The sequence below is a fragment of the Pleurodeles waltl genome, chromosome 7, assembly GCF_031143425.1.
Source record: "Pleurodeles waltl isolate 20211129_DDA chromosome 7, aPleWal1.hap1.20221129, whole genome shotgun sequence".
Taxonomy (NCBI): domain Eukaryota; kingdom Metazoa; phylum Chordata; class Amphibia; order Caudata; family Salamandridae; genus Pleurodeles; species Pleurodeles waltl.
This window is the reverse complement of record NC_090446.1, coordinates 1,314,444,622-1,314,469,947: the sequence shown is the minus strand read 5'-3', so window position 1 is coordinate 1,314,469,947 and position 25,326 is coordinate 1,314,444,622. Positions and strand designations below refer to the sequence as shown.

At 44.6% G+C, this 25,326-nt stretch overlaps 1 protein-coding gene across 1 annotated transcript in view; it reads right to left on the bottom strand.

Annotated features, from left to right (window-relative positions):
- Positions 1-2,694, bottom strand: part of RPL18 (ribosomal protein L18) — a 31,796-nt gene extending 29,102 nt beyond the window's left edge. Inside the window, exon 1 of the mRNA XM_069200638.1 lies at positions 2,593-2,694. Coding sequence (XP_069056739.1) covers positions 2,593-2,595 — 3 coding nt within the window. The 5' untranslated portion in view covers positions 2,596-2,694. The remainder of the gene's footprint in view (positions 1-2,592) is intronic.
- Between the last annotated feature and the right edge of the window lie 22,632 nt (positions 2,695-25,326).

The following is a 25,326-nucleotide window of genomic DNA, read 5'->3' as shown; positions in this document are numbered from 1 at the left end:
CGGATGTTAAAGAGGTTCAAGATACAAGAACATAAAGGGGTGCCCCCTAATGGAAGCCGCGTGCCGTTGGTGGATAATTAATGATGACTCACAAATTTAAGTTTCGTTTGTAACTACTTTTCATTCAAGACAACTGTCCAAATATAAAAGCTGCATTATGTCCACTATGGAACCGACATTCGGGCTTGGGGGGAATTGGTAAGCCACACAGTAAACCAGGTAAACGTTTGAGATGCACGTTCAAACATTTCCTATTCCTACTTAATGGATTCCTGGCAAGTTACATGTTGACAAAGTCCGTTACAAGAGAACTTTCAAAAACATTCTTCACTAAAATAAAAAATGGAGCATATGCTTCAATTCATATAAATCAACGTGTCTCTTAACGATATACTCTGCTGCAGAACCGGGCCTAGAATGACCTTAAACGAATATTTATTAGACACCAGTGCAAACTGCGAGGTGCAACAGGTTACCTTTCATATCAAAACAATAACGTGGTCCTGCACGTACTTGGATATAAATGTCTGCACAATACACTATGAAGAACCCGGCAAAACACTAATACACGCCTCCATAACTAAACAAGTGAGAACATTATGGCAAAGGTTATAAGGAGAATTATGGAACGGGGTTTCAATGTGCATCTTTAAATTACTATTTCTACTGGCCAGTAAACCACTGGTCGTAAAGTCTAACATAACTTCATCAGCCTCCCAAAACTGAGAATGGACGTGTAACCCTCCACCTGATTCTCCTCCTCCTATACTATGAAACCGCACACCGTAACATCACAGCCTCCGTTTCGAAAGCAAGCATCCACCCTAACATATCTATTGATCTTTATTAGAAGAGACTCAACAGTTAAACTGAGGTCGCAAATCAAACGAAGTTAAAGAAAGTCATGCTGGTTATACAATGAAATCGTTCAGAAACACTAGTTTTGAAAAAATGTGTTGTGTTAAAGCAGCAGGTGTTCTTAAGAGATGTTTTAGACATTTAGGTTGAGGAGTTACGCTATAGGCTGTCAAGAGCAATAAAAAACTTGTTCCTGTGCAAAGGGGCATGCCATCCGCGTGCCAACTTGCTTCATATGACAAACGTTTAGGCGAGGAAGTGTGGTCAAAATAGGCCTTATGAACATTTTTGGGTGCTAAGCAGGGAAACGAAAAACACCATAGCGCAAATAACCATCCAGCCAGGTTTTTGTGATAAAGTAATTAAACCTGGCACAACTCCTGTCTGGTGTGATTCACACATGGACAGAGCATGCCTATATAGTGGCACTATATACTTCAGTGAATCAGGTCATGCTTTTGCACCATCTTCTTGACCTACTCACACTAACTACTGCACTTTTCTCCGACAGCAGTTTTCATGAGTTAAAACTTATCATAAACGTATTTAGGCACCGATTAGGTGCCTATCACATCACAGAATAAGAACATCATATCACCGTACGATAGACCACGGTACACAGGTTTTAAAAATATGACCTAAACACACAATAGCTATGCTGCCAATGATCTTTCAAACACTGGATTTGCTCAGCACATTAATGCTTTTAATAAGCACAAACGGTATAAAAATAAACACATGGATCAGGTGAGCTATCGACAATACAGAAAAGCAGTGTCTTCGAGAAGAACAGTAACTACAACATGGACCAGCCACAGAACAACAGATGTGCCCACACGTCGACCAAAACGTTCTAGTTGTTGGCTAATTATGACAAAAACAACTAGCGACGTAACAATAAGTTGTACAGGAATGCTGTTGGGTGTCAGAACGGTGACCTGTCATTTCATAAAAGACAGGAAGAGAACACGGCCATACACAATTTGCTCAGGCTGGCGATGTACCAACAGTTTCAAAGAGGGCGACAATAGCTAGCAGGTGGAATCAAAACGCATTAAGCTGCTTGCGAGCAGAGGATGGCGATGCCATACCAGCGACAGGAACAAGTAGTCAGTCAGAAGACTCTGACCGTGAAGCGAGGTCGTCCCGAGACTAGAAAAATCAAAGAGCGAATACAGGAGGGCAAGGCGATACTGGCGTGACTAGATGACAGGGAATAAAAGCGGTTCAGTGGTGTGTTAACGTAAACTATCAAATAAACGGCAAATGTACCCACACGAACATATAAAGTAGTTACAAATCGCCCCAGAAGGAGAACGACACACCCCTTGAAATGGCACAGTTTCTGGATGAGGAGAATTCGTTAACTGCTGAAATTGAAGAGCGTAATGGCGAACTAGGTACAAGTTGCGAAATGGAGCCTTCTCACACAAACATATTCCCTTGTACCATATCACACAATTAACTAATGCCAAATACCGTTCGGACATGGGAAGAGGACAAAGATCATCAGGGGTTTCACATCTCCCCTAACTCCAATCCCGATAGCAGCGGAGAAAGGGAGGGTGCATGAGAAGTGATCCATGAACGAACACTCGCAGCGAATTTCGCGCACTTTTACTTCGGACAACTGAAAAAGCACCGACACAGAACACCAGCTACTATGCTGGAAAGAAACACATAAGCGGCAGGAGACAGGATGGCGGCAGATCGGGGCACAGGGCCCTCTCTCACCATGATGGCAGCTGTAGCTGTCTCTGCTGCTAGGGCAGGAAAGGAAAGAGAAGGCGGCCGCGCATGGGAAGATGGGAGGCCACGCACACCGGAAGTCTCGCATTCGAGTGGCAATGAAAATAGAAAGCGGACAGGCAAAAGGTGTAAATGCGGCGGCCATTTTGATATCAGTATTTGATTTGACCGTACCTTGTTTTTTTAACGTTTACGTTTTAAATTGTCTTTTTTATTGTGCTGGTTGGTGTATTACTTGCCATTAGTGCCATGTGATGTATTGCGGTTGTGTGTGCTTAGTTGCTTTGGTAAGTGTTCTTGAGCTACTACTTAGTGAAAATAAGGGAAACTTGTTAACATAATGTCAGTTCTGTACTTGGGAAAGTGGTACAGGATCATAACGAAACCAGTGCATCGTGTACCAGACTTTCAACATTTATTCAACCGGGTTTTTTTTGCATTAGCGTTCTTGTAATTTTGCTTTATGTTTATACATTTGTAAGTTGGGGTGAATGACCACAAAGTCGATCTTGCAAATAAAAGAAGATCCGAAGTTCGTTCTCCAAAATGCAAACCCACAACAGAGCCAGCTGCCTCCAGCTACCAGATCAACGGCTGAATCCCATGGAACCAGCAGCTCGAGCGCACTACAGAACATGGAATGTCATGACAATAGAAACGCTAATAAAAGAATGCTAACCACGCTACACATAATACATCACCTAACTAAGAATGTATTTACATCACCTCCCCCCTTTATACAACGCAAATAAATGATAAAGCTATATATATACATATTTATACAAGAATGAAATCCTGAAATTTTGCAGGTAATTTGACTGTTCTAGAGCTACGAGTTGTTGTTGCACCCACAGTAGATTCCGAAGGCTTTGCAACAACCGCAGAGTTTGAAACTTCATACTGCACAATATCTGAGGTATCAGATAACACATCACCTGGAGAATATGTCGGTTCCATTCTCGAGCATGTACTTGACTCCAAACTTGATTTAGACTGTATAACATTAGCTTTTGATGGTCCATAGCCACTAACATCGGTCAACAGCATAGAACCTCCATCTTGGATAGAGCGATAAACATTTTTAAAGATTTGGACTTGTTGAGCATTAAGCGGTATGACACTATTCTTATTCCACCATCCTCTGCCTTCGATTAGAACAGAAGATTTGGAAATTTTAATAATTCTCATCGGAACAGAAAATTTAGAGTCACCCTTACATACATGAAAAGGTTTTTTAATAAGAACCCAATCGTTAACTTTAAGATCAATAGTTTTAACATCGTTCTTTCTGTCATAATACACCTTTTCTTTACATTGTTTGTCAGAAATTCTATTTCTTAGATTAACATCCTCCTCCAGACCCTCCTCTTGTGCATGACATTTCTCATGTAGAAAATCAGATAACCAATTCGGGGCAAGTTTTGTCCTAGGATTCCTTCCCCTTAATAATTGGAAAGGAGTAACCCCAGTGGTAGAATGAGGAGTAGTTAAGTAAGCCCAGATTTTTTCCTGTATAAACTCAGCCACATCAGCATTGGATGCTAATGCAGATTGAATTCCTTCTTTGAAAAATCAATTGATCCTTTCCACTAAGCCATTAGAAGAAGGGCTATATAATGCCACCCTAAGGTGTTTAATGTCATGTGAAAGTAGAAAATCCGAATTTTTTTTAGAGACCAAAATGTGTACCATAATCGGTAACCACGGTTCCAACCGTGCCTTCTAATTAAAATAGTTTACTTAAAAACAAAACAGCGTCAGAATCAGGACTGGATACAAAAGCATAGTAGACCCACTTAGAAAAGTAGTCAATAGCAACTATAAGGTATCTCATGTCTTTGGGTAATAAGTGATAAGGACCTGAAAAATCAAGAGCAATTTTATCCCATGGATTCTGTGGAAGTGGAACGGGGAACATAGGTTTGATAGACGTCTTCCAATGTTTATCAGACACTATGCATTCAGGACACCTATTAATGTAGATCAAAACTTGTTTATCCAAGCCCGACAACCAGTAGGATAATTTAATCCTTTTAGTGGTAGCGGAAATACCCATATGACCTTCATGTACTATTTTAACAATTCTGTCTCTGAGATCAACGGGAGGAACCACAAGATCACATCTCAAGCAAATTTCGCCTTCACAAGAAAGTTCTTTAGCTACTTGGCTGAAACATCTGAGTTGATGTGACAATTTCTTCTCTGGAAGCCATTTAGTCTTCAAAAACAACACCACTTTGTCTAGAATTTCATCATTTAACATCAAATTTTTCCACTCTTGCTCCGTAATATTATTATCTGTAACTGCCAAAATATCCAGAAAGCCTACAACACATTCCTGTTCCGAATCAGTATCCACAGAAGCATCAATTGGTAAAGGTAGCCGAGACAAGCAATCAGCTCGAAAGTTCCTCCCACCCTGTATGTACTTAATGTTTAAATTGTATTCTTGTAACTTTGATAACAAACCAACCAGGCGTGCAGATGCTTTTCCCAACCCATCACCATTCAAAAGGAAAGAGAGGGGTTTGTGATCCGTATATAGATCGCAACAATTTCCCCAAATGTATGTTTTACATTTCTGAACTGCCCATGTGCAGGCTAAGGCTTCCCTTTCAATCGTACTGTAATGTGTCTCTGCCCCTGATAAAGTCCTGGAAGCAAAAGCTACGGTATTTTCTTTACCATCCACCTATTGACGAGAACAGCACCTAAGCCTTTTAAGCTCGCATCAACCATGATAAATGATTTATGCGATGGATTGAAAGGTTGTAAAGCAGAGGCATTTGCAACCAAATCTTTCACCTTCTCAAATACTTCACTAAGATTCTCATTCCAATCAAATTTGATACCCTTTTTGAGCATTGATCGTAAAGGCTGAACAATCATAGCATATCCAGGAACAAATCTAGCGTAGTATTCACAGAGACCCAGGAATGATCTTAAAGCATCTTTGTCGGTGGGAGGTGATGCTTTCCTGACTGCATCTATATTGCTACACTTAGGTCTAATACCAGTGTTTGAAATGCTATGTCCCAAATACTCCACCTCTTCTACCATTAATTTGCATTTGCTAGGCTTGACTGTCATGCCTCTGTCTTTCAGAATACTTAGACCTTTGTTTAACACTTCTACATGTTTGGCCTCAGTGTCAGTGTGGATTAATATATCCTCCGGAAATGCTTTTACTTCAGGTAAATCACCGAAAAGTTGATTCATAAGTTTCTGGAATGCACTAGCTGCGGAGGCAAGACCAAAGGGTAAGCATAAGTATTTATATGCACCAAATGGCATTACAAAGATAGTTAAATCCTGAGATGATTCAGTCAAAACGATTTGGTGGTAAGCAGAGTGTAAATCAATGGTTGGAAAAAAATTGACCCTCCGACCTTGGAAATCATCTCCTGAATGTGTGGGAGGGGGTGGCAATCAACAATTATGTTTTTGTTTACTGATCTTAAATCCACACATAGCCTCAAACTATTATCCTTTTTTTTGTGACTACAATGGGAGAAACCCATTCTGAGGAATCAATTGGGGTAATTATACCATCCTTCTGTAATTTGTGTAGCAATGCTTTTAGATCTGCCCTGACACTCAACGGAATAAGCCTTACCTTGTGTATTACGGGAATTGCACCATTCTTTAGCTTAATACAGTGTTCATAACCTTTCACACTACCTACATGATCCATAAAGACTTCGGGAAATGAGCTAATCATTTGGGTCATAGTATCATTAAGTACAGTGACATTAGCAATGTGGCTAGATGACACAGAGGTTGGTAAGTCACCTAAAATGATGGGAGAGTCATGACCAGGCCTGAGAATGATGCCTAAACATGCGAAATCTTTCCAGCCTATAATATCTCACCCTTTGACAGCAACGTAAATTTTGGTATGAATAGTTCTACCTAAACATGTCAAATCAGACCAAAAATATCCAAGTAGATCTATGTCATATCCACCGAATGCTTTCGGAGTGATGTCAGTAGTGAGTAAATTGATAGTGTCATGCCAAAACTTGAAGAAACTCCGATCAGCAAGAATTGTAATGGGTGCTCCTGAATCTGCTAATACAGGAACTTTAAAAGAATCTATAAAAACATCACATAAAGCAGCCTTAATAACCTTCACAGGTTTTGCGCTGGTGTCATCCGGAAGATCAACAGCTAATAGAACGTTCGATAACTTGTTGGAGCACTGAGCAACTTTATCATCAAGCTCTATTGTGCTAATCTTAACTTTGTTTGAGTAATTTTTGTTGGTGTTGTGAGCAAGGCAAACACTGTGGAAATGACCTATCTTGCGACAGGAATTGCACCTTTTCCCTATTGCAGGGCAAGAAGGATCATTACCAATGTGTAGTTTGGAACCATAACGAAAGCAAATATGAGGAGTCTTCCCAGTACGCCCACGAGAACTGAATTTCCCTACTCTGTCTTGCTTGTTAGACATAGCACAAACAGTATCATCATTAATTACACAATCAACAGTAGCACTCTGATTAGCTAAGACTCTTGAGGTAGTTATCGACCTCTCAATGCTCTTAGCGAGGTCAATCACCTCCTCAAGAGTAGGGTTCCGGCATGCTAAAAGTCTCTCTTGTATTTTCGTGTGAAAACAATAAAAAAACAAATTGATCACGAATGTAGGTATCAACATTGGTTCCAAATTCGCATTTGGAAGCTATCACTCGTAGATTGGCGACATATTCCTCAACAGATTCATCAGAAGATTGTTTGCACATAGCGAAGTTAAACCTCTCCAGTAAAACACTGGGCTCATCAGAGTACTGTTTCTTCATTCTTGCTAAACCTTCAGCATAGCAGTTCCATGCATTATCACCTCCAGCTGGTGGGGTGATAGGAGGTAAATTGTCAAAAACGCGTTGGCCTGCAACTCCAAGATGATTGAAAAGTATGGCCATTTTTCTAACTGGGGAATATTCATTCGCACCAATGGCTGTAAGATAATTATCAAATATACGCAGCCATTCAGTCCATTTGATATCTGGTTTTTCTGGCTTTTGCAGAAAAGCTGGAGGTTGTATTATTCCATGTGTGGCAGCCATTTAATAAGAAAAACAAGTCACTAGAATAAAAACTGAAATTAGTTTTGCCAAAATGGTGCCAAAAAAATAAATAATAAAAATAAAACAATATGGTAGCTGTTACAACTTAAATTGAAGTAAAGTACTGGGTAATTTGTAGCACGTTCTGGACAAATGTTAATCAATAACTTGAAGAAATGCACAAAGAAGTAACAAAATTGTTGGGCAACTGTCACCACGTTGATATAATGATATCAATCAATAATTGCATCATCATTGGCGCGTTAGAGACGTATTGTTAAGAAACGGCTTGAAATGATGGGCGTGCGCACCTTTCCGCGCATGTAGAATTCCAATCCGATGTCAGGAGCACGTTGCTGGGCAACCGGCTGATAAACAAACTCACGCGGAGATCCGCGATCTGATACTAAAGTCACGAGAACGCGTTGCTAGGCACCCAGCTGTTCAAATGCACACACCCTCTCGCGTGTAGATCTATGGCATCCGAAGAAACACGTTGCTAGGCAACCACTTGATGCACTCTCCCTCATGCGCAGGAACCAATGAAAAATTATGCCCCAAAAAAATAAAAATGGCTCACCTAGGAATGAACGAAATAAAAGTCAAACTGAGTGTCTTTAAATCTGCTCGATTATCAGTGAAAGTCGTTAAAGATTCCGTCCGTTCACTCCGTTCGGCATAGTAAATCTGTCGGTGGATCGCAGAAATGTAAAAAAAAAAATGGTCACCCCACTCCTGGTACCAATTGTAAGGTGGGGTTAATGACCACAAAGTTGATCTTGCAAATAAAAGAAGATCCGAAGTTTATTCTCCAAAATGCAGACCCACAACAGAGCCAGCTGCCTCCAGCTATCGGATCAACGGCTGAATCCCGTCGAACCAGCAGCTTGAGCGCACTACAGAACATGGAATGTCATGACAATAGAAACACTAATAAAATAATGCTAACCACACTACACATAATACAACACCTAACTAAGAATGTATTTACATCACCCATTACAACATTCCAGATTACTTCTGCCAGTAGCATTGTCCCTACGTACTCTTCCCAGTCACTACGCAATGTAGGAAGTTGGCTCTGTATGCACTATTTCAAAGTAAGGAATAGTATGCACTGAGTCCAAGGGTTCCCCTTAGAGGTAAGATAGTCGCAAAAAGAGATAATACCAATGCTCTATTTTGTGGTAGTGTGGTCGAGCAGTAGGCTTATCAAAGGAGTAGTGTTAAGCATTTGTTGTACACACACAGGCAATAAATGAGGAACACACACTCAAAGACAATTCCAGGCCAATAGGTTTTTGTATAGAAAAATATATTTTCTTAGTTTATTTTAAGAACCACAGGTTCAAGATTTACATGTAATACTTCAAATGAAAAGTATTGCAGGTAGGTACTTTAGGAACTTTGAATTAGCAAAATAGCATATACAATTTTCACATAAATCCCATATAGCTATTTTAAAACCAGACAGTGCAATTTTCAACAGTTCCTGGGGGGAGTAAGAGTTTGTTAGTTTTTGCAGGTAAGTAAACCACCTACGGGGTTCAAGTTTGGGTCCAAAGTAGCCCACCGTTGGGGGTTCAGAGCAACCCCAAAGTTACCACACCAGCAGCTCAGGGCCGGTCAGGTGCAGAGGTCAAAGTGGTGCCCAAAACGCATAGGCTTCAATGGAGAAGGGGGTGCCCCGGTTCCAGTCTGCCAGCAGGTAGGTACCCGCGTCTTCGAAGGGCAGACCAGGGGGGTTTTGTAGGGCACCGGGGGGGACACAAGTCCACACAGAAAGTACACCCTCAGCGGCACAGGGGCGTCCGGGTGCAGTGTGCAAACAAGCGTCGGGTTTGTAATAGAAAGCAATGGGAGACCAAGGGGTCTCTTCAGCAATGCAGGCAGGCAAGGGGGGGGGGTCCTCGGGGTAGCCACCACCTGGGCAAGGGAGAAGGCCACCTGGGGGTCGCTCCTGCACTGGATGTCAGATCCTTCAGGTCCTGGGGGCTGCGGGTGCAGTGTTCCTACCAGGCGTCAGGTTCTTAGAAGCAGGCAGTCCTGGTCAGGGGGAGCCTCTGGATTCCCTCTGCAGGCGTCACTTTAGGGGCTCAGGAGGGGCAACTCTGGCTGCTCACGGTCTCGCAGTCGCCAGGGAGTCCTCCCTGAAGTGTTTGTTCTCCACAAGTCGAGCCGGAGGCGTCGGGTGCAGAGTGCCAAGTCTCACGCTTCCGACGGAAAATGCGTGTTGTTTTAAAGTTGCTCCTTTGTTACAAAGTTGCAGTCTTTGGTGAACAGAGCAGCTGTCCTCGGGAGTTCTTGGTCCTTCTAGATGCAGGGCAGTCCTCTGAGGATTCAGAGGTCGCTGGTCCCTGGGGAAAGCGTCACTGGAGCAGTGTCTTTAGAAGTGGGGAGACAGGCCGGTAGAGCTGGGGCCAAAGCAGTTGGTGTCTCCGTCTTCTCTGCAGGGTTTTTCAGCTTAGCAGTCCTCTTCTTCTTAGGTTGCAGGAATCTGAGTTCCAAGGTTCTGGGGAGCCCCTAAATACTGAATTTAGGGGTGTGTTTAGGTCTGGTGGGTTAGTAGCCAATGGCTACTAGCCCTGAGGCTGGCTACACCCTCTTTGTGCCTCCTCCCTGAGGGGAGGGGGGCACATCCCTAATCCTATTGGGGGAATCCTCCATCTGCAAGATGGAGGATTTCTAAAAGTCAGAGTCACCTCAGCTCAGGACACCTTAGGGGCTGTCCTGACTGGCCAGTGACCCCTCCTTGTTTTTCTCATTATCTCTCCTGGACTTGCCGCCAAAAGTGGGGGCTGTGTCCAGGGGGCGGGCATCTCCACTAGCTGGAGTACCCTGGGGCATTGTAACACGAAGCCTGAGCCTTTGAGGCTCACTGATAGGTGTTACAGTTCCTGCAGGGGGGAGGTGTGAAGCACCTCCACCCAGAGTAGGCTTTTGTTTCTGTCCTCAGAGAGCACAAAGGCCCTCACCACATGGGGTCAGAAACTTGTCTCTCAGCAGCAGGCTGGCACAGACCAGTCAGTCCTGCACTGAACAATTGGGTAAAATACAGGGGGCATCTCTAAGATGCCCTCTGTGTGCATTTTTTAATAAAAAATAAATCCAACACTGGCATCAGTGTGGGTTTATTATTCTGAGAAGTTTGATACTAAACTTTCCAGTATTCAGTGTAGCCATTATGGAGTTGTGGAGTTTGTTTTTGACAGACTCCCAGACCATATACTCTTATGGCTACCCTGCACTTCCAATGTCTAAGGTTTTGCTTAGACACTGTAGGGGCATAGTGCTCATGCACCTATGCCCTCACCTGTGGTATAGTGCACCCTGCCTTAGGGCTGTAAGGCCTGTTAGAGGGGTGACTTACCTATGCCATAGGCAGTGTAAGGTTGGCATGGCACCCTGAGGGGAGTGCCATGTCGACTTAGTCATTTTCTCCCTACCAGCACACATAAGCTGGCAAGCAGTGTGTCTGTGCTGAGTGAGGGGTCCCTAGGGTGGCATAAGACATGCTGCAGCCCTTAGAGACCTTCCCTGACATCAGGGCCCTTGGTACCAGGGGTACCAGTTACAAGGGACTTACCTGGGTGCCAGGGTTGTGCCAATTGTGGAGACCATGGTACATTTTAGGTGAAAGAACACTGGTGCTGGGGCCTGGTTAGCAGGGTCCCAGCACACTTCTCAGTCAAGTCAGCATCAGTATCAGGCAAAAAGTGGGGGGTAACTGCAACAGGGAGCCATTTCCTTACACCTGGGAATGAACTAAATAAAAGTCAAACTGAGTGTCTTTAAATCTGCTTGATTATCAGTGAAAGTCGTTAAAGATTCCATCCGTTCACTCCGTTCGGCATAGTAAATCTGTCGGTGGGTCGTAGAAATGTAAAAAAAAAAAAGGTCACCCCACTCCTGGTACCAATTGTAAGGTGGGGTGAATGACCACAAAGTCGATCTTGCAAATAAAAGAAGATCCGAAGTTTATTCTCCAAAATGCAGACCCACAACAGAGCCAGCTGCCTCCAGCTACCGGATCAACGTCTGAATCCCGTCGAACCAGCAGCTTGAGCGCACTACAGAACATGGAATGTCATGACAATAGAAACGCTAATAAAAGAATGCTAACCACGCTACACGTAATACATCACCTAACTAAGAATGGAGAAGTAAAGACGAAGTTAACCATAAATATTCCGCCCACCACACAGGTATATAATGCAGTATCTAGTAGGGCCCCCCCTTGCATGGGGGAAACATGCCAAAATAATCTTTGTGGAGGAGAGTGGCTCCTCGGCTTCTTCCAACACCCACCCCCACTTCCCCCGCTAAAAAAGAGCAAAACAGTAAAGGGAAGGATGTGGACTTCAAATCAGAAATAAGATGGACTTCATCCTCTTGTTAAGTCCATTAACTCATCAATCGCCTCCTCTAGTTAACATTCTGTGGAAAAACTGGGAAGACTTATTGCTGAACAGAAGACATAAATTGACAATGAGATCGTACAGGATATCCTTGCCACATCGGACTGAATGTGGAGTGTCCTGTGGAAGAAACATCTTCTACTTCTAGTATGGTGTTGCGCCAGTTTCTTAAATCACCGTCTCCTGGCCTTCCTATTCTCCAGCAGATTATGGACGTTTTACTTAGAGAATGGACGTATTAGGAAAACATTTCTTTCCCAAGTTTCATATCCACAATTTGCCAGCTTGAAGACTTGAATAAGAAGTTCCCTGAAACATTGATGGTGGATTCAGTGGTAGCCAGCTTGGTGGGTCAAACATCCATCACAGAGGAAATCATCCTAAAAGATTAAACCAACAATGAAAATTGATTCAGCCCACGAGAAGAGCTATACACATGCCCATCTCGCCATGAGGGATGGGATCTACACAGCCTATACAAGGGTATCCCATATTTGCAATATTGAAGAATTATTCAAGGTAGTTCAAAAAGAAACTCAGTGTTTCTCTGTACTCGTGCCTATTGAAAAGCAGGTTGATTTTTTTTCCGATATCGCCCTTGATGTTGTCCATGCTTCAGCTTTGCCCAAGGGTGTTAATGTCGCAGAAATAAGGAATCTCTTCTTTAAGGATTGGGAAACAGACTTTGCAAAAGTCAGCTATTCTCCATTTACCTTTTGAAGGCGTATGCCTTTTCAGCACTGACCTGGAAGATAAACTGCAACAGTTCTTTACAGAAAAGAAGCATTGTTTCAATTTTAAGCATCCCTTAGCTTCCTCCATTTCTTTTCAGTCTTCTTGGAAATCTCTGTTTAAGCAGATTTCCAGGAAATCCAGTCAGTATTATGGATCTTCCAGGAGGCTTCATTGCTCTTGTCTATACCAGGGATATCTCTGTTTCTGTTGATGGCCTGCTAAAGCTGTTCATCTCAATATAGAAACCTTCCACTTCTGAAACTTAGGTGTTGGAAATTATTAGAAACTGATATCGGCCTTGGTTGCTTTCTCTTTCACTGCAACTGGGACCATAATTGCTCCATGTCCTACAAATCTTGTCAAGAAGGAAACCTTCCTAAGGGAAATGGATAACTGTTCAGGAATGTCTTCTTCGGAATCATGGGCTTCTCATAAACATTTAAAAATGCTAATTAATTCTTGCCCAAGACAGAGTGTTCATTGGAGCAGAACTCCACAGAGATTTAGAATGGTCGTTCTTGTCAGAGACAAAAAATAGACTAATATCTCCAGTAAATCAGCTGCTCACCCTGGATCAAGCTTAGCGAAACTATGACTTCAAGTGCAGGGCCATCTGGTATCTTGCATTTTTCTGCCTCCCTGGGCCAGACTCTATTTGAGACCTGAAGTATTGGAGACAGGAATACAGGAGTCTGGAGAAACTGATCACTGTAAACAATCAAATCAAGACGGACCTATTTTGGTGGTGGAACCCATCCTGTCTAGGAAACATACTCCCTTTCAGCAAGAGCCATCAATAAAGAGGGCTGGGGAACAATATGTGCTCATTGTTTCCTCCAGAAGAAGTGTTCATATCTGTAAATGAGAAAATCTTTGAACTGGAGGGAACTGACAACGATGTATCAGGCTCTTTTGGATTTCCAATAACCAGTTCTTCAGCATGTTATCATAAGAACAGATATCATGGTGACCATGGCAGATGAAAACGGCAGGGCGGAACAGGATTAGCAACCCTGAATTGAAGAGCCATGAGCATTGGTCACTGGGAGGAGAACCATAATCTGTCTTTAAAACCTGTTTGTAAGGAAATGCCTCCTTGGCATGGTTACCCCCTGACTTTTTGCCTTTGCTGATGCTATGTTTTGATTTGAAAGTGTGCTGAGGCCTGCTAACCAGGCCCCAGCACCAGTGTTCTTTCCCTAACCTGTATTTTTGTTTTCACAATTGGCACACCCTGGCATCCAGGTAAGTCCCTTGTAACTGGTACCCCTGGTACCAAGGGCCCTGATGCCAGGACAGTTCTCTAAGGGCTGCAGCATGTCTTATGCCACCCTGGGGACCCCTCACTCAGCACAGACACACTGCTTGCCAGCTTGTGTGTGCTGGTGAGGACAAAACGAGTAAGTCGACATGGCACTCCCCTCAGGGTGCCATGCCAAACTCACACTGCCTATGCAGTATAGATAAGTCACCCCTCTAGCAGGCCTTACAGCTCTAAGGCAGGGTGCACTATACCATAGGTGAGGGCACCAGTGCATGAGCACTGTGCCCCTACAGTGTCTAAGCCAAACCTTAGACATTGTAAGTGCAGGGTAGCCATAAGAGTATATGGTCTGGGAGTCTGTCAAACACGAACTCCACAGCACCATAATGGCTACACTGAAAACTGGGAAGTTTGGTATCAAACGTCTCAGCACAATAAATGCACACTGATGCCAGTGTACATTTTATTGTAACATACACCCCAGAGGGCACCTTAGAGGTGCCCCCTGAAACGTTAACCAACTACCCGTGTAGGCTGACTGGTTTTAGCAGCCTGCCTCACTCGAGACATGTTGCTGGCCACATGGGGAGAGTACCTTTGTCACTCTGAGGCTAGTAACAAAGCCTGCACTGGGTGGAGATGCTTATCACCTCCCCCTTGCAGGAGCTGTAATACCTGGCGGTGAGCCTCAAAGGCTCACCTCTTTTGTTACAGCACCACAGGGCATTCCAGCTAGTGGAGTTGCCCGCCCCCTCCGGCCACGGCCCCACTTCTGGCGGCAAGGCCGGAGGAGATAATGAGAAAAACAAGGAGGAGTCACTGGCCAGTCAGGACAGCCCCTAAGGCAACCTGAGCTGAAGTGACTCTGACTTTTAGGAATCCTCCATCTTGCAGATGGAGGATCCCCCCAATAGGGATAGGAATGTGACCCCCTCCCCTTGGGAGGAGGCACAAAGAGGGTGTAGCCACCCTTAAGGACAGTAGCCATTGGCTACTGCCCTCCCTGACCTAAACACACCCCTAAATTCTGTATTTAGGGGCTCCCCTGAACCTAGGAACTCAGATTCCTGCAACCTAAGAAGAAGAGGACTGCTGAGCTGAAAAACCCTGCAGAGAAGACGGAGACACCAACTGCTTTGGCCCCAGCTCTACCGGCCTGTCCCCCCACTGCTCCAGCTACGCTTTCCCCAGGACCAGCGACCTCTGAATCCTCAGAGGACTGCCCTGCTCTAGAAGGACTAAGAAACTCCCGAGGACAGTGGCTTTGTTCACCCAAGACTGCAACTTTGTTTCCAAAGAAGCAACTTCAAGACAACTGCGTTTCCCGCCGGAAGCGTGAGACTTGCTACTCTGCACCCGACGCCCCCGGCTCGACTTGTGGAGAAACAACACTTCAGGGAGGACTCCCAGGCGACTATGAGACTGTGAGTAGCCAGATTTGCCCCCCTGACCCCCCACAGCAACGTCTGCAGAGGAAATCCCGAGGCTCCCCCTGACCGCGACTGCCTGATTCCCAGACCCCGACTCCTGGAAAAGACTCTGCACCCGCAGCCCCCAGGACCTGAAAGATCGGAACTCCAGTGCAGGAGTGACCCCCAGGAGGCCCTCTCCCTTGCCCAGGTGGTGGCTACCCCGAAGAGCCCCCCCCTTGCCTGCCTGCATCGCTGAAGAGACCCCTTGGTCTCCCATTGAGTTACATTGGAAACCCGACGTGTGTTTGCACACTGCACCCGGCCGTCCCCGTGATGATGAGGGTGTACTTTCTGTGCTAACTTGTGTCCCTCCCGGTGCCCTACAAAACCCCCCTGGTCTGCCCTCCGAAGACGCGGGTACGTACCTGCTGGCAGACTGGAACCGGGGCACCCCCTTCTCCATTGAAGCCTATGCGTTTTGGGCACCACTTTGAACTCTGCACCTGACCGGCCCTGAGCTGCTGGTGTGGTAACTTTGGGGTTGCTCTGAACCCCCAACGGTGGGCTACCTTGGACCCAAACTTGAACCCGTAGGTGGTTTACTTAACGGCAAAAACTAACAAACTCTTACTCCCCCCAGGAACTGTTGAAAATTGCACTGTCTAGTTTTAAAATAGCTATATGTGATTTATTTGAAAAGTATATATGCTATTGTGATTATTCAAAGTTCCTAAAGTACCTACCTGCAATACCCTTCATTTAAAGTATTACATGTAACATTTGAACCTGTGGTTCTTAAAATAAACTAAGAAAATATATTTTTCTATACAAAAACCTATTGGCCTGGAATTGTCTTTGAGTGTGTGTTCCTCATTTATTGCCTGTGTGTGTACAACAAATGCTTAACACTACTCCTTTGATAAGCTTACTGCTCGACCACACTACCACAAAATAGAGCATTAGTATTATCTCTTTTTGCCACTATCTTACCTCTAAGGGGAACCCTTGGACTCTGTGCATACTATTCCTTACTTTGAAATAGTGCATACAGATCCAACTTCCTACACTGTTTATATAATGAGAAAGGATCATCTAAGCAGGATGCTCCTTTCCTCTCAGGACATATCGCTCAACGCAACTTTTACCTAGATTATCCAGAAGATCAAGACTCCAACGTTGCACTTGTTTGCATCTCTGCAGAACAATCAAGTGTACACATTTTTCAAATTTCCAGCTCCAAGGTGCTTGGGAATAGATGCCTTATCTATTCATTGACCTCAACAACTTCTCTTTACCTTTCCTCCTATTCTTCCTATCCCATGGTTACTTCTGAAAATAAAGAACGAGAAAGCAGAAGCAATAGTTCTGATACTATTCTGGGCACACACGCCTTGGTTTCCTTGTTTGAAGCTGATTGCACTGAAACATGCTGGAGAATCCCTTCAATACCTTTTTCCCTCAGACCACAGGGGTGTCGACCTCTTCTTGTCTGAACCTTTCAGTCTGGAAGTTGAAAGGATAAGACTGTAGAATAGAGAGAGAACCATGGCTGGCTAAAATGATACAAAATCCTGTTGCCTTTCTACTCTGAAAAGTTATTCTAAGCTTTGGTGTTCTTTGAAATCTTTTTCTGTTGTGGAATTTCCACTACCTGTTATTTTACAATTCTTTCAAGATGGGTTTGATCAGAATTTGATAGTTTCATCCCCTAGGGCCCAGTGGATTGCAAGTAGAGACTATAAAGTGTCAGATGGTTCTGTTTTGCAGGATGGGGATTTGGTGTTTAGAATTCGTAAACGTTTTCCAATATCTAGACCAGTACTGAGTTTCTTTTGGCCTAGGGAGGATATTCAGTTAATTTTGAAACACTTCAGGGTGTTCCCGTTGAGCTCCTTAATGTGATTGACTTAAAATATCTTACAATAAAGGTGGTTTTCTCAGTTAAGAGAATTGGACAAATAGGGACATTGTTATGAAAAGCTCAGTGTTACTATAGCTTTGATGAAGGCTATGCTTTAAGACCTAACCCTGCCTTTCACTCTAAGGTGGTGTCCAAGTTTCATTCAGAGATAGAAAGTTAGTTACCTTGGTTTTATAATTCTCCCTAAAATTAAGAATAGCTTTGACATTTGCTTGATGCCAAAAGAGTGTGACTATCTATCGAGATAGGACTAAGGAATTTAGAATTTCTGCTTGTTTATCAATTTTGGGTTGAACGGTGAGGGGCACGTTAGCTTACTCTTTAACTGGTTTTCCTTCTCCTGTTGGCATTCAGGAGAGACCTATCAGGAGTATTTCTACTTTTTGTGCAGAATCTCAAGGAGTCTTTTTGAGTGAAATTTGAAGAACAGCTATTTGGCCTTCAAATTAAACTTTTGTTAAACATTACAGAATCAGGATGTAGGTTTTGGAGACAATTCACATGGTCTCAAAGTGCTGTCTGCAGTGAAATAACACATTTAGAATAAATGTTTTTTTTCAGTAAACCATAGCGGAATTATATTCTTTCATTCTTTTTGGTCTAGATTAGAAGGCCAGTTTGATTCTTTGGTATATACCTCATTCGTGATGACTAGGTCTAGGATGTCATATGTAGGGATAATGCCCCAGTTACTTACTGGTACTCTTAATTACCCTTTGTCCATTACATCCTCATCACAGTCATTACACCCCATCCACCCGACCTGTGGTACTGACCTTCTAGTGCTTAGTATTTACAAGTACTGCCATAGTAGGTTTGGTATTACATCCCTGTATATTGGGCATGCTGTTTTAGTTTGCTTCCTGTTTTCTTCTCTTGACTGAGCTGAAGTCACCTCTTAAGTAATGACTGTAACGAAGATGTAACTGACTAAGGATAATGAAGACTAAGTAAACCTGGGCATTTGTTTCACTTTCGTTTTTTGCATGAGAAGACTATTTATTGTAAATTGTAATTATAAATTGTACTTATGTAGTGCTTACTACCTCTGACACTCACTGATGCGCTTTTAAAGACATAACTATCTTCTGTCTTTAAAAGCAGTTTTTTTAAGGGAAAGAACAACGTGGAGGCAGACCATCTAAGCAGAGTGCTCCTGTCCTCCCAGGACATATCCCTTAACACAATAACTTTTATTCATGTTGGTCACAAGTTCGGAACTATAACAATGGACTTGTTTGCATCCCCAGGGGACAGTCAACAGCCCAACTTCTTTTCACGATACCCAGCTCCAGGGTCTTTGAAGTTGAGCCCTATCTATTCCTTGACCTCAACAACTCATCTTTGCGTTTCCTCCTATTTTTCCAAAGTCTCAGTGACTTCTGATAAGAAATAGAAAGCAGAAGTAATATTAGAACATTGGAATGCTGGGGGCTCCATTGAAAACAATGGAGTGCTGCAGGCTTTTACTGGCCGGTGAAAGCCCGCAGCGCCAACATTCCAATGTTCGCTTTGTTCACAGCAGCAGCTGTGAACAAAGCCTCACGGAGCCCGAGGGGATTGTAATCCCCTCGGGCTCCGTGAACATTTGATTTTTAATAGAACATTCTGCCCTGAGTGGCAGAATGTTCTAATAGCCTTAGAACCCGCCGTAGCGGGCTCTACCGGCTATTAAAGTCCCTCTCCCTTGTTAAATGCCCTCGCCTTCGGCTCGGGCATTTAACGCGGGGAGCGGGCCTTTAATAGCCGGTAGAGCCCGCTACGGCGGGTTCTAAGGCTATAGTAGTGATACCACTCTGGTCACGCAGGCCTTGGTTTTCTTAGGTGAATGTGATTGCACTGAAACCTTCCTGGAATATCCCTTTATTAATTTATCCTCTCAGAGCATGGGGGTGTCTTCCTCTTTCTTGTTGTGGTATAAACCAAGATAACACCTTGTTTGTTTGTTTAAGATGCTGTTTAATTGACCCACTTGAGCGGTGCCATCTGCCTCGTTAACCGCTCCTCCTCCTTCAAAACATTACCTTTGTTTTAACTCGCACGAGCTCGTTCGGGATACTACTGAACGCTCGCACTCCCATAACCCGCTCGTGTTCACAATAATATAACACAGCCCCCTCCATCAACACACATTTTTTTTTTGTAAATTTTTTTTTTCCTTTATAATATATGGTTATTTAACAACAATAATAACCATATATTATAAAAGAATGATAAACCATTCAATTTAAACGAAAAGCATAAAAATGAATCGACAACTCGACATAAGCTAAGAGCAATACATTTCCTGGAAAATTTCCAATACCATTTACTCATTCATTTTTTTTTTTTTTTAAAGGTAATTAGATTACATATTATTTTCTTACATCATCTCTCACATAGTCATTCAGATAAGCAGGTGGCCTTCTCACTCTACTACCACTCCTGAATTCTATCTTATCTCCTTCTTTCGCCACACCTGTTTGTCCCTCCAAAACCTCTACCCCATTCGCATTCTCATGCAAAGTGTCAGCACCCGGTCTCTCCACACCACCCTCAGATAGCATAAACGCACTACATTCTTCATCTCCATCAGAAACTTTTAGGTTTCCTGCACTTCCACCGCCTTTCTCATATAAGGCCACCCTCCTTTTGTTCCATTTAGTGTCATTGGCCAAAACCACATAAAAATTCCCAACATGTTTAACCTCAAAAGGGCCGCAAAACTTTGTCCAACCTGCCCCACACATCCATCCTTGACTTTCACCCAATCGCCAACTTGTACATCGGAATAACCGCCTCTCCTTGGCATCTCCACTTGATTCCTTAGTTTGATCCGATCACCCTCCAACCAACCAGGCACTAACTTCGATCTGTCTTTATGCCCTCTCATGAACTCAAATGGCGTTTTTCCCTTATCTCTCATCTGCGTAGTACAATGAGCCCAGATCGCCTCCTGCACAACAGAACCAACATTTTGGTTCCCCTGCAGAGGCAACTGAATTGTACCCTTGACCATACGATTCATACGCTCCACAATACCATTGGCTTGAGGATTGTAAAGTGCAGTACGCCTATGAGTGATACCATGGGTTAACAGAAACTCCCTCATCTCCAGGGAGGTCAACTGTGTACCATTGTCGGTAATCAGTGTATGGGGACAACCTTCCCTTCGAAACAGGACCTTTAATACAGAAATAGTACTTTTTGTCGACACTTCCCTCATAAATTCAGCCTCCATCCACTTAGAAGACACATCCACCGGGACTAAAGCAAATTTTTTATCATGACCCACTCCAGGCAGTGGTCCAATAAAGTCCATACAAACAGTGTGCCAGGCTTCACCTGGATCTTCAATATGCCCCATCCAAGATTTTTTTCCCAGCTTCAGCCTTTTTTCACTCTCCTTACACTGAACACACTCTTCCACCCATTGAGCAGTTTGCAAATCAACCCCCGGCCACCAAAAGTTTTCCTTAACCCTTCTCTGAGTCAATGTTTGTCCCAAATGCCCTTCATGTGCCAAATGTATGATTTTTCTTCGCAACTTTTCCGGAGGTACAAATCTGTCAACCCTCATTATTACACCTCCGTCCCCCAACAATTCATCCAAAACCTTGATGTAGGGCCTTACCGACACTGCCACAGCACTCTCTCTCCTTCCTCCCTCAACAATCATTTTACTCACGTACTGTAGTACTGTGTCATCCCTCAAACCTTGCAACCACTCTTCTTTAGAGAAAGCCGCCACTCCATGTTGCACCACGTCTTCCACCAAAGCCACCGCTCCTTCTTCTCCAGTCAATAGTTGTGCCTCCCTGTCAACCAACTTCCAATCCACAGCCATTCGTGAGAGAGCATCAGCCTGTATGTTCCTCCATCCTTGAATTTATTCCACATTGTATACATACTCCTGCAAGCGAGCTGCCAACCTGGCTAACCTCGCAGAACCTTTTCCGGCACCACCTGCTGATAACACCTTGACCAAAGGTTTGTTGTCAGTTCTCAACTTGAAAGAAATGCCCCACAAAAATGTTCTAAAATACTCTACAGCCCATGCAGCTGCTAAAGCCTCCCGCTCAATCACCGGGTAATTCCTCTCACTCTCAGTGAGAGAGCGTGAAGCAAAAGCTACCGTCCTCTCTGCACCGTGGTGAACTTGAGACAGGACAGCACCTACACCAGACACACTACCATCCACCGTCAGTATAGTGGGAGAAGAAGTTTCAAAGGGTACTAAAATCTTTGCAGCACACACCACTTGCTTTATATTGTCAAAACACTCTTGCTGCACTTCTGACCACACAAAATTGCAACCTTTGCGCAACAACATTCTCAACCCCTCTGTTTTATCAGCAAAATTCTGAACAAATTTAGAGTAGTATTCAACGAGACCCATAAAGGACCTCAACTCTTCTTTGTTCTTTGGTGGTGGAGCAAGTTTGTTGGCCTCCAACAAATCTTTTTTTGGTTTAACTCCTTCGCCCGAAATGGTGTGTCCTAAATATTCAATCTCTTTAGTCAAGAAAACGCACTTCTCTTCTCTTAGTGTTAGTCCCACCTCCAAAAGTCTCTTTAAAACTTTCCTCAAAATTTGATTATGTTCCTCAATAGTTGACGCAAAAATTAAAATGTCACCCTGAAAGAATAAGACATTACTGAAACCCTCAAGAACATGTGTCATTATACGCTGAAAAACACTTGCAGCCGAAGATAATCCAAAGGGCATTCTTACGAAACGGAAAGTACCATTGTAGGAAGTTTGCTCTGTATGCACTATTTCAAAGTAAGGAATAGTATGCACAGAGTCCAAGGGTTCCCCTTAGAGGTAAGATAGTGGCAAAAAGAGATAATACTAATGGTCTATTTTGTGGTAGTGTGGTCGAGCAGTAGGCTAATCAAAGGAGTAGTGTTAAGCATTTGTTGTACACACACAGGCAATAAATGAGGAACACACACTCAAAGACAATTCCAGGCCAATAGGTTTTTGTATAGAAAAATATATTTTCTTAGTTTATTTTAAGAACCACAGGTTCAAATTTTACATGTAATACTTCAAATGAAAGGTATTGCAGGTAGGTACTTTAGGAACTTTGAATAATCAAAATAGCACATACACTTTTCAAATAAATCACATATAGCTATTTTAAAACTAGACAGTGCAATTTTCACAGTTCCTATGGGGAGTAAGAGTTTGTTAGTTCTTGCAGGTAAGTAAACCACCTACGGGGTTCAAGTTTGGGTCCAAAGTAGCCCACCGTTGGGGGTTCAGAGCAACCCCAAAGTTACCACACCAGCAGCTCAGGTGCAGAGGTCAAAGTGGTGCCCAAAACGCATAGGCTTCAATGGAGAAGGGGGTGCCTCGGTTCCAGTCTGCCAGGAGGTAAGTACCCGCGTCTTCGGAGGGCAGACCAGGGGGGTTTTGTAGGGCACCGGGGGGGACACAAGTTAGCACAGAAAGTACACCCTCAGCAGCACGGGGGCGGCCGGGTGCAGTGTGCAAACACACGTCGGGTTTCCAATGGAAATCAATGGGAGACCAAGTGGTCTCCTCAGCGATGCAGGCAGGCAAGGGGGGGCTCCTCGGGGTAGCCACCACCTGGGCAAGGGAGAGGGCCTCCTGGGGGTCACTCCTGCACTGGAGTTCCGATCTTTCAGGTCCTGGGGGCTGCGGGTGCAGAGTCTTTACCAGGCGTCGGGATCTGGGAGACAGGCAGTCGCAGTCAGGGGGAGCCTCGGGATTCCCTCTGCAGGCGTCGCTGTGGAGGCTCAGGGGGGGCAACTCTGGCTACTCACGGTCTCGCAGTCGCCGGGGAGTCCTCCCTGAAGTGTTGTTTCTCCACAAGTCGAGCCGGGGGCGTCGGGTGCAGAGTAGCAAGTCTCACGCTTCCGGCGGGAAACGCAGTTGTTTTAAAGTTGCTCCTTTGAAACAAAGTTGCAGTCTTGGGTGAACAGGGCCGCTGTCCTCGGGAGTTTCTTGCTCCTTCTAGAGCAGGGCAGTCCTCTGAGGATTCAGAGTTCGCTGGTCCCTGGGGAGAGCGTCGCTGGAGCAGTGTCTTTAGAAGTGGGGAGACAGGCCGGTAGAGCTGGGGCCAAAGCAGTTGGTGTCTCCGTCTTCTCTGCAGGGTTTTTCAGCTTAGCAGTCCTCTTCTTCTTAGGTTGCATGAATCTGAGTTCCTAGGTTCAGGGGAGCCCCTAAGTACAGAATTTAGGGGTGTGTTTAGGTCTGGGAGGGCAGTAGCCAATGGCTACTAGCCCTGAGGGTGGCTACACCCTCTTTGTGCCTCTTCCCAAGGGAAGGGGGTCACATTCCTATCCCTATTGGGGGAATCCTCCATCTGCAAGATGGGGGATTTCTAAAAGTCAGAGTCACCTCAGCTCAGGTTGCCTTAGGGGCTGTCCTGACTGGCCAGTGACTCCTCCTTGTTTTTCTCATTATCTCCTCCGGCCTTGCTGCCAAAAGTGGGGCCGTGGCCGGAGGGGGCGGGTAACTCCACTAGCTGGAATGCCCTGGGGTGCTGTAACAAAGGGGGTGAGCCTTTGAGGCTCACCGCCAGGTGTTACAGTTCCTGCAAGGGGGAGGTGATAAGCATCTCCACCCAGTACAGTCTTTGTTACTAGCCACAGAGTGACAAAGGCACTCTCCCCATGTGGCCAGCAACATGTCTCGAGTGTGGCAGGCTGCTAAAACCAGTCAGCCTACACAGGTAGTTGGTTAAGGTTTCAGGGGGCACCTCTAAGGTGCCCTCTGGGGTGTATGTTACAATAAAATGTACCCTGGCATCAGTGTGCCTTTATTGTGCTGAGAAGTTTGATACCAAACTTCCCAGTTTTCAGTGTAGCCATTATGGTGCTGTGGAGTTCGTGTATGACAGACTCCCAGACCATATACTCTTATGGCTACCCTGCACTTACAATGTCTAAGGTTTTGCTTAGACACTGTAGGGGCACAGTGCTCATGCACTGGTGCCCTCACCTATGGTATAGTGCACCCTGCCTTAGGGCTGTAAGGCTTGCTAGAGGGGTGACTTATCTATACTGCATAGGCAGTGTGAGGTTGGCATGGCACCCTGAGGGGAGTGCCATGTCGACTTACTCGTTTTGCCCTCACCAGCACACTCAAGCTGGCAAGCAGTGTGTCTGTGCTGAGTGAGGGGTCCCCAGGGTGGCATAAGATATGCTGCAGCCCTTAGAGACCTTCCCTGGCATCAGGGCCCTTGGTACCAGGGGTACCAGTTACAAGGGACTTACCTGGATGCCAGGGTGTGCCAATTGTGGAAACAAAAGTACAAGTTAGGGAAAGAACACTGGTGCTGGGGCCTGGTTAGCAGGCCTCAGCGCACTTTCAAATCAAAACTTAGCATCAGCAAAGGCAAAAAGTCAGGGGGTAACCATGCCATGGAGGCATTTCCTTACACAACCCCCCCCAAACGAAAGAGGATGAGACTAACCATTCCCAAGAGAGTCTTCATTTTCTAAGTGGAAGAACCTGGAAAGGCCATCTGCATTGGCATGGGCAGTCCCAGGTCTGTGTTCCACTATAAAGTCAATTCCCTGTAGGGAGATAGACCACCTCAACAGTTTTGGATTTTCACCTTTCATTTGCATCAGCCATCTGAGAGGTCTGTCGTCAGTTTGAACTACAAAGTGAGTACCAAAGAGGTATGGTCTCAGCTTCTTCAGGGACCAAACCACAGCAAAGGCCTCCCTCTCAATGGCACTCCAACGCTGCTCCCTGGGGAGTAACCTCCTGCTAATGAAAGCAACAGGCTGGTCAAGGCCATCATCATTTGTTTGGGACAAAACTGCCCCTATCCCATGTTCAGAGGCATCTGTCTGCACAATGAACTGCTTGGAGTAATCTGGAGCTTTTAGAAATGGTGCTGTGCACATTGCTTGTGTCAGGGTGTCAAAGGCC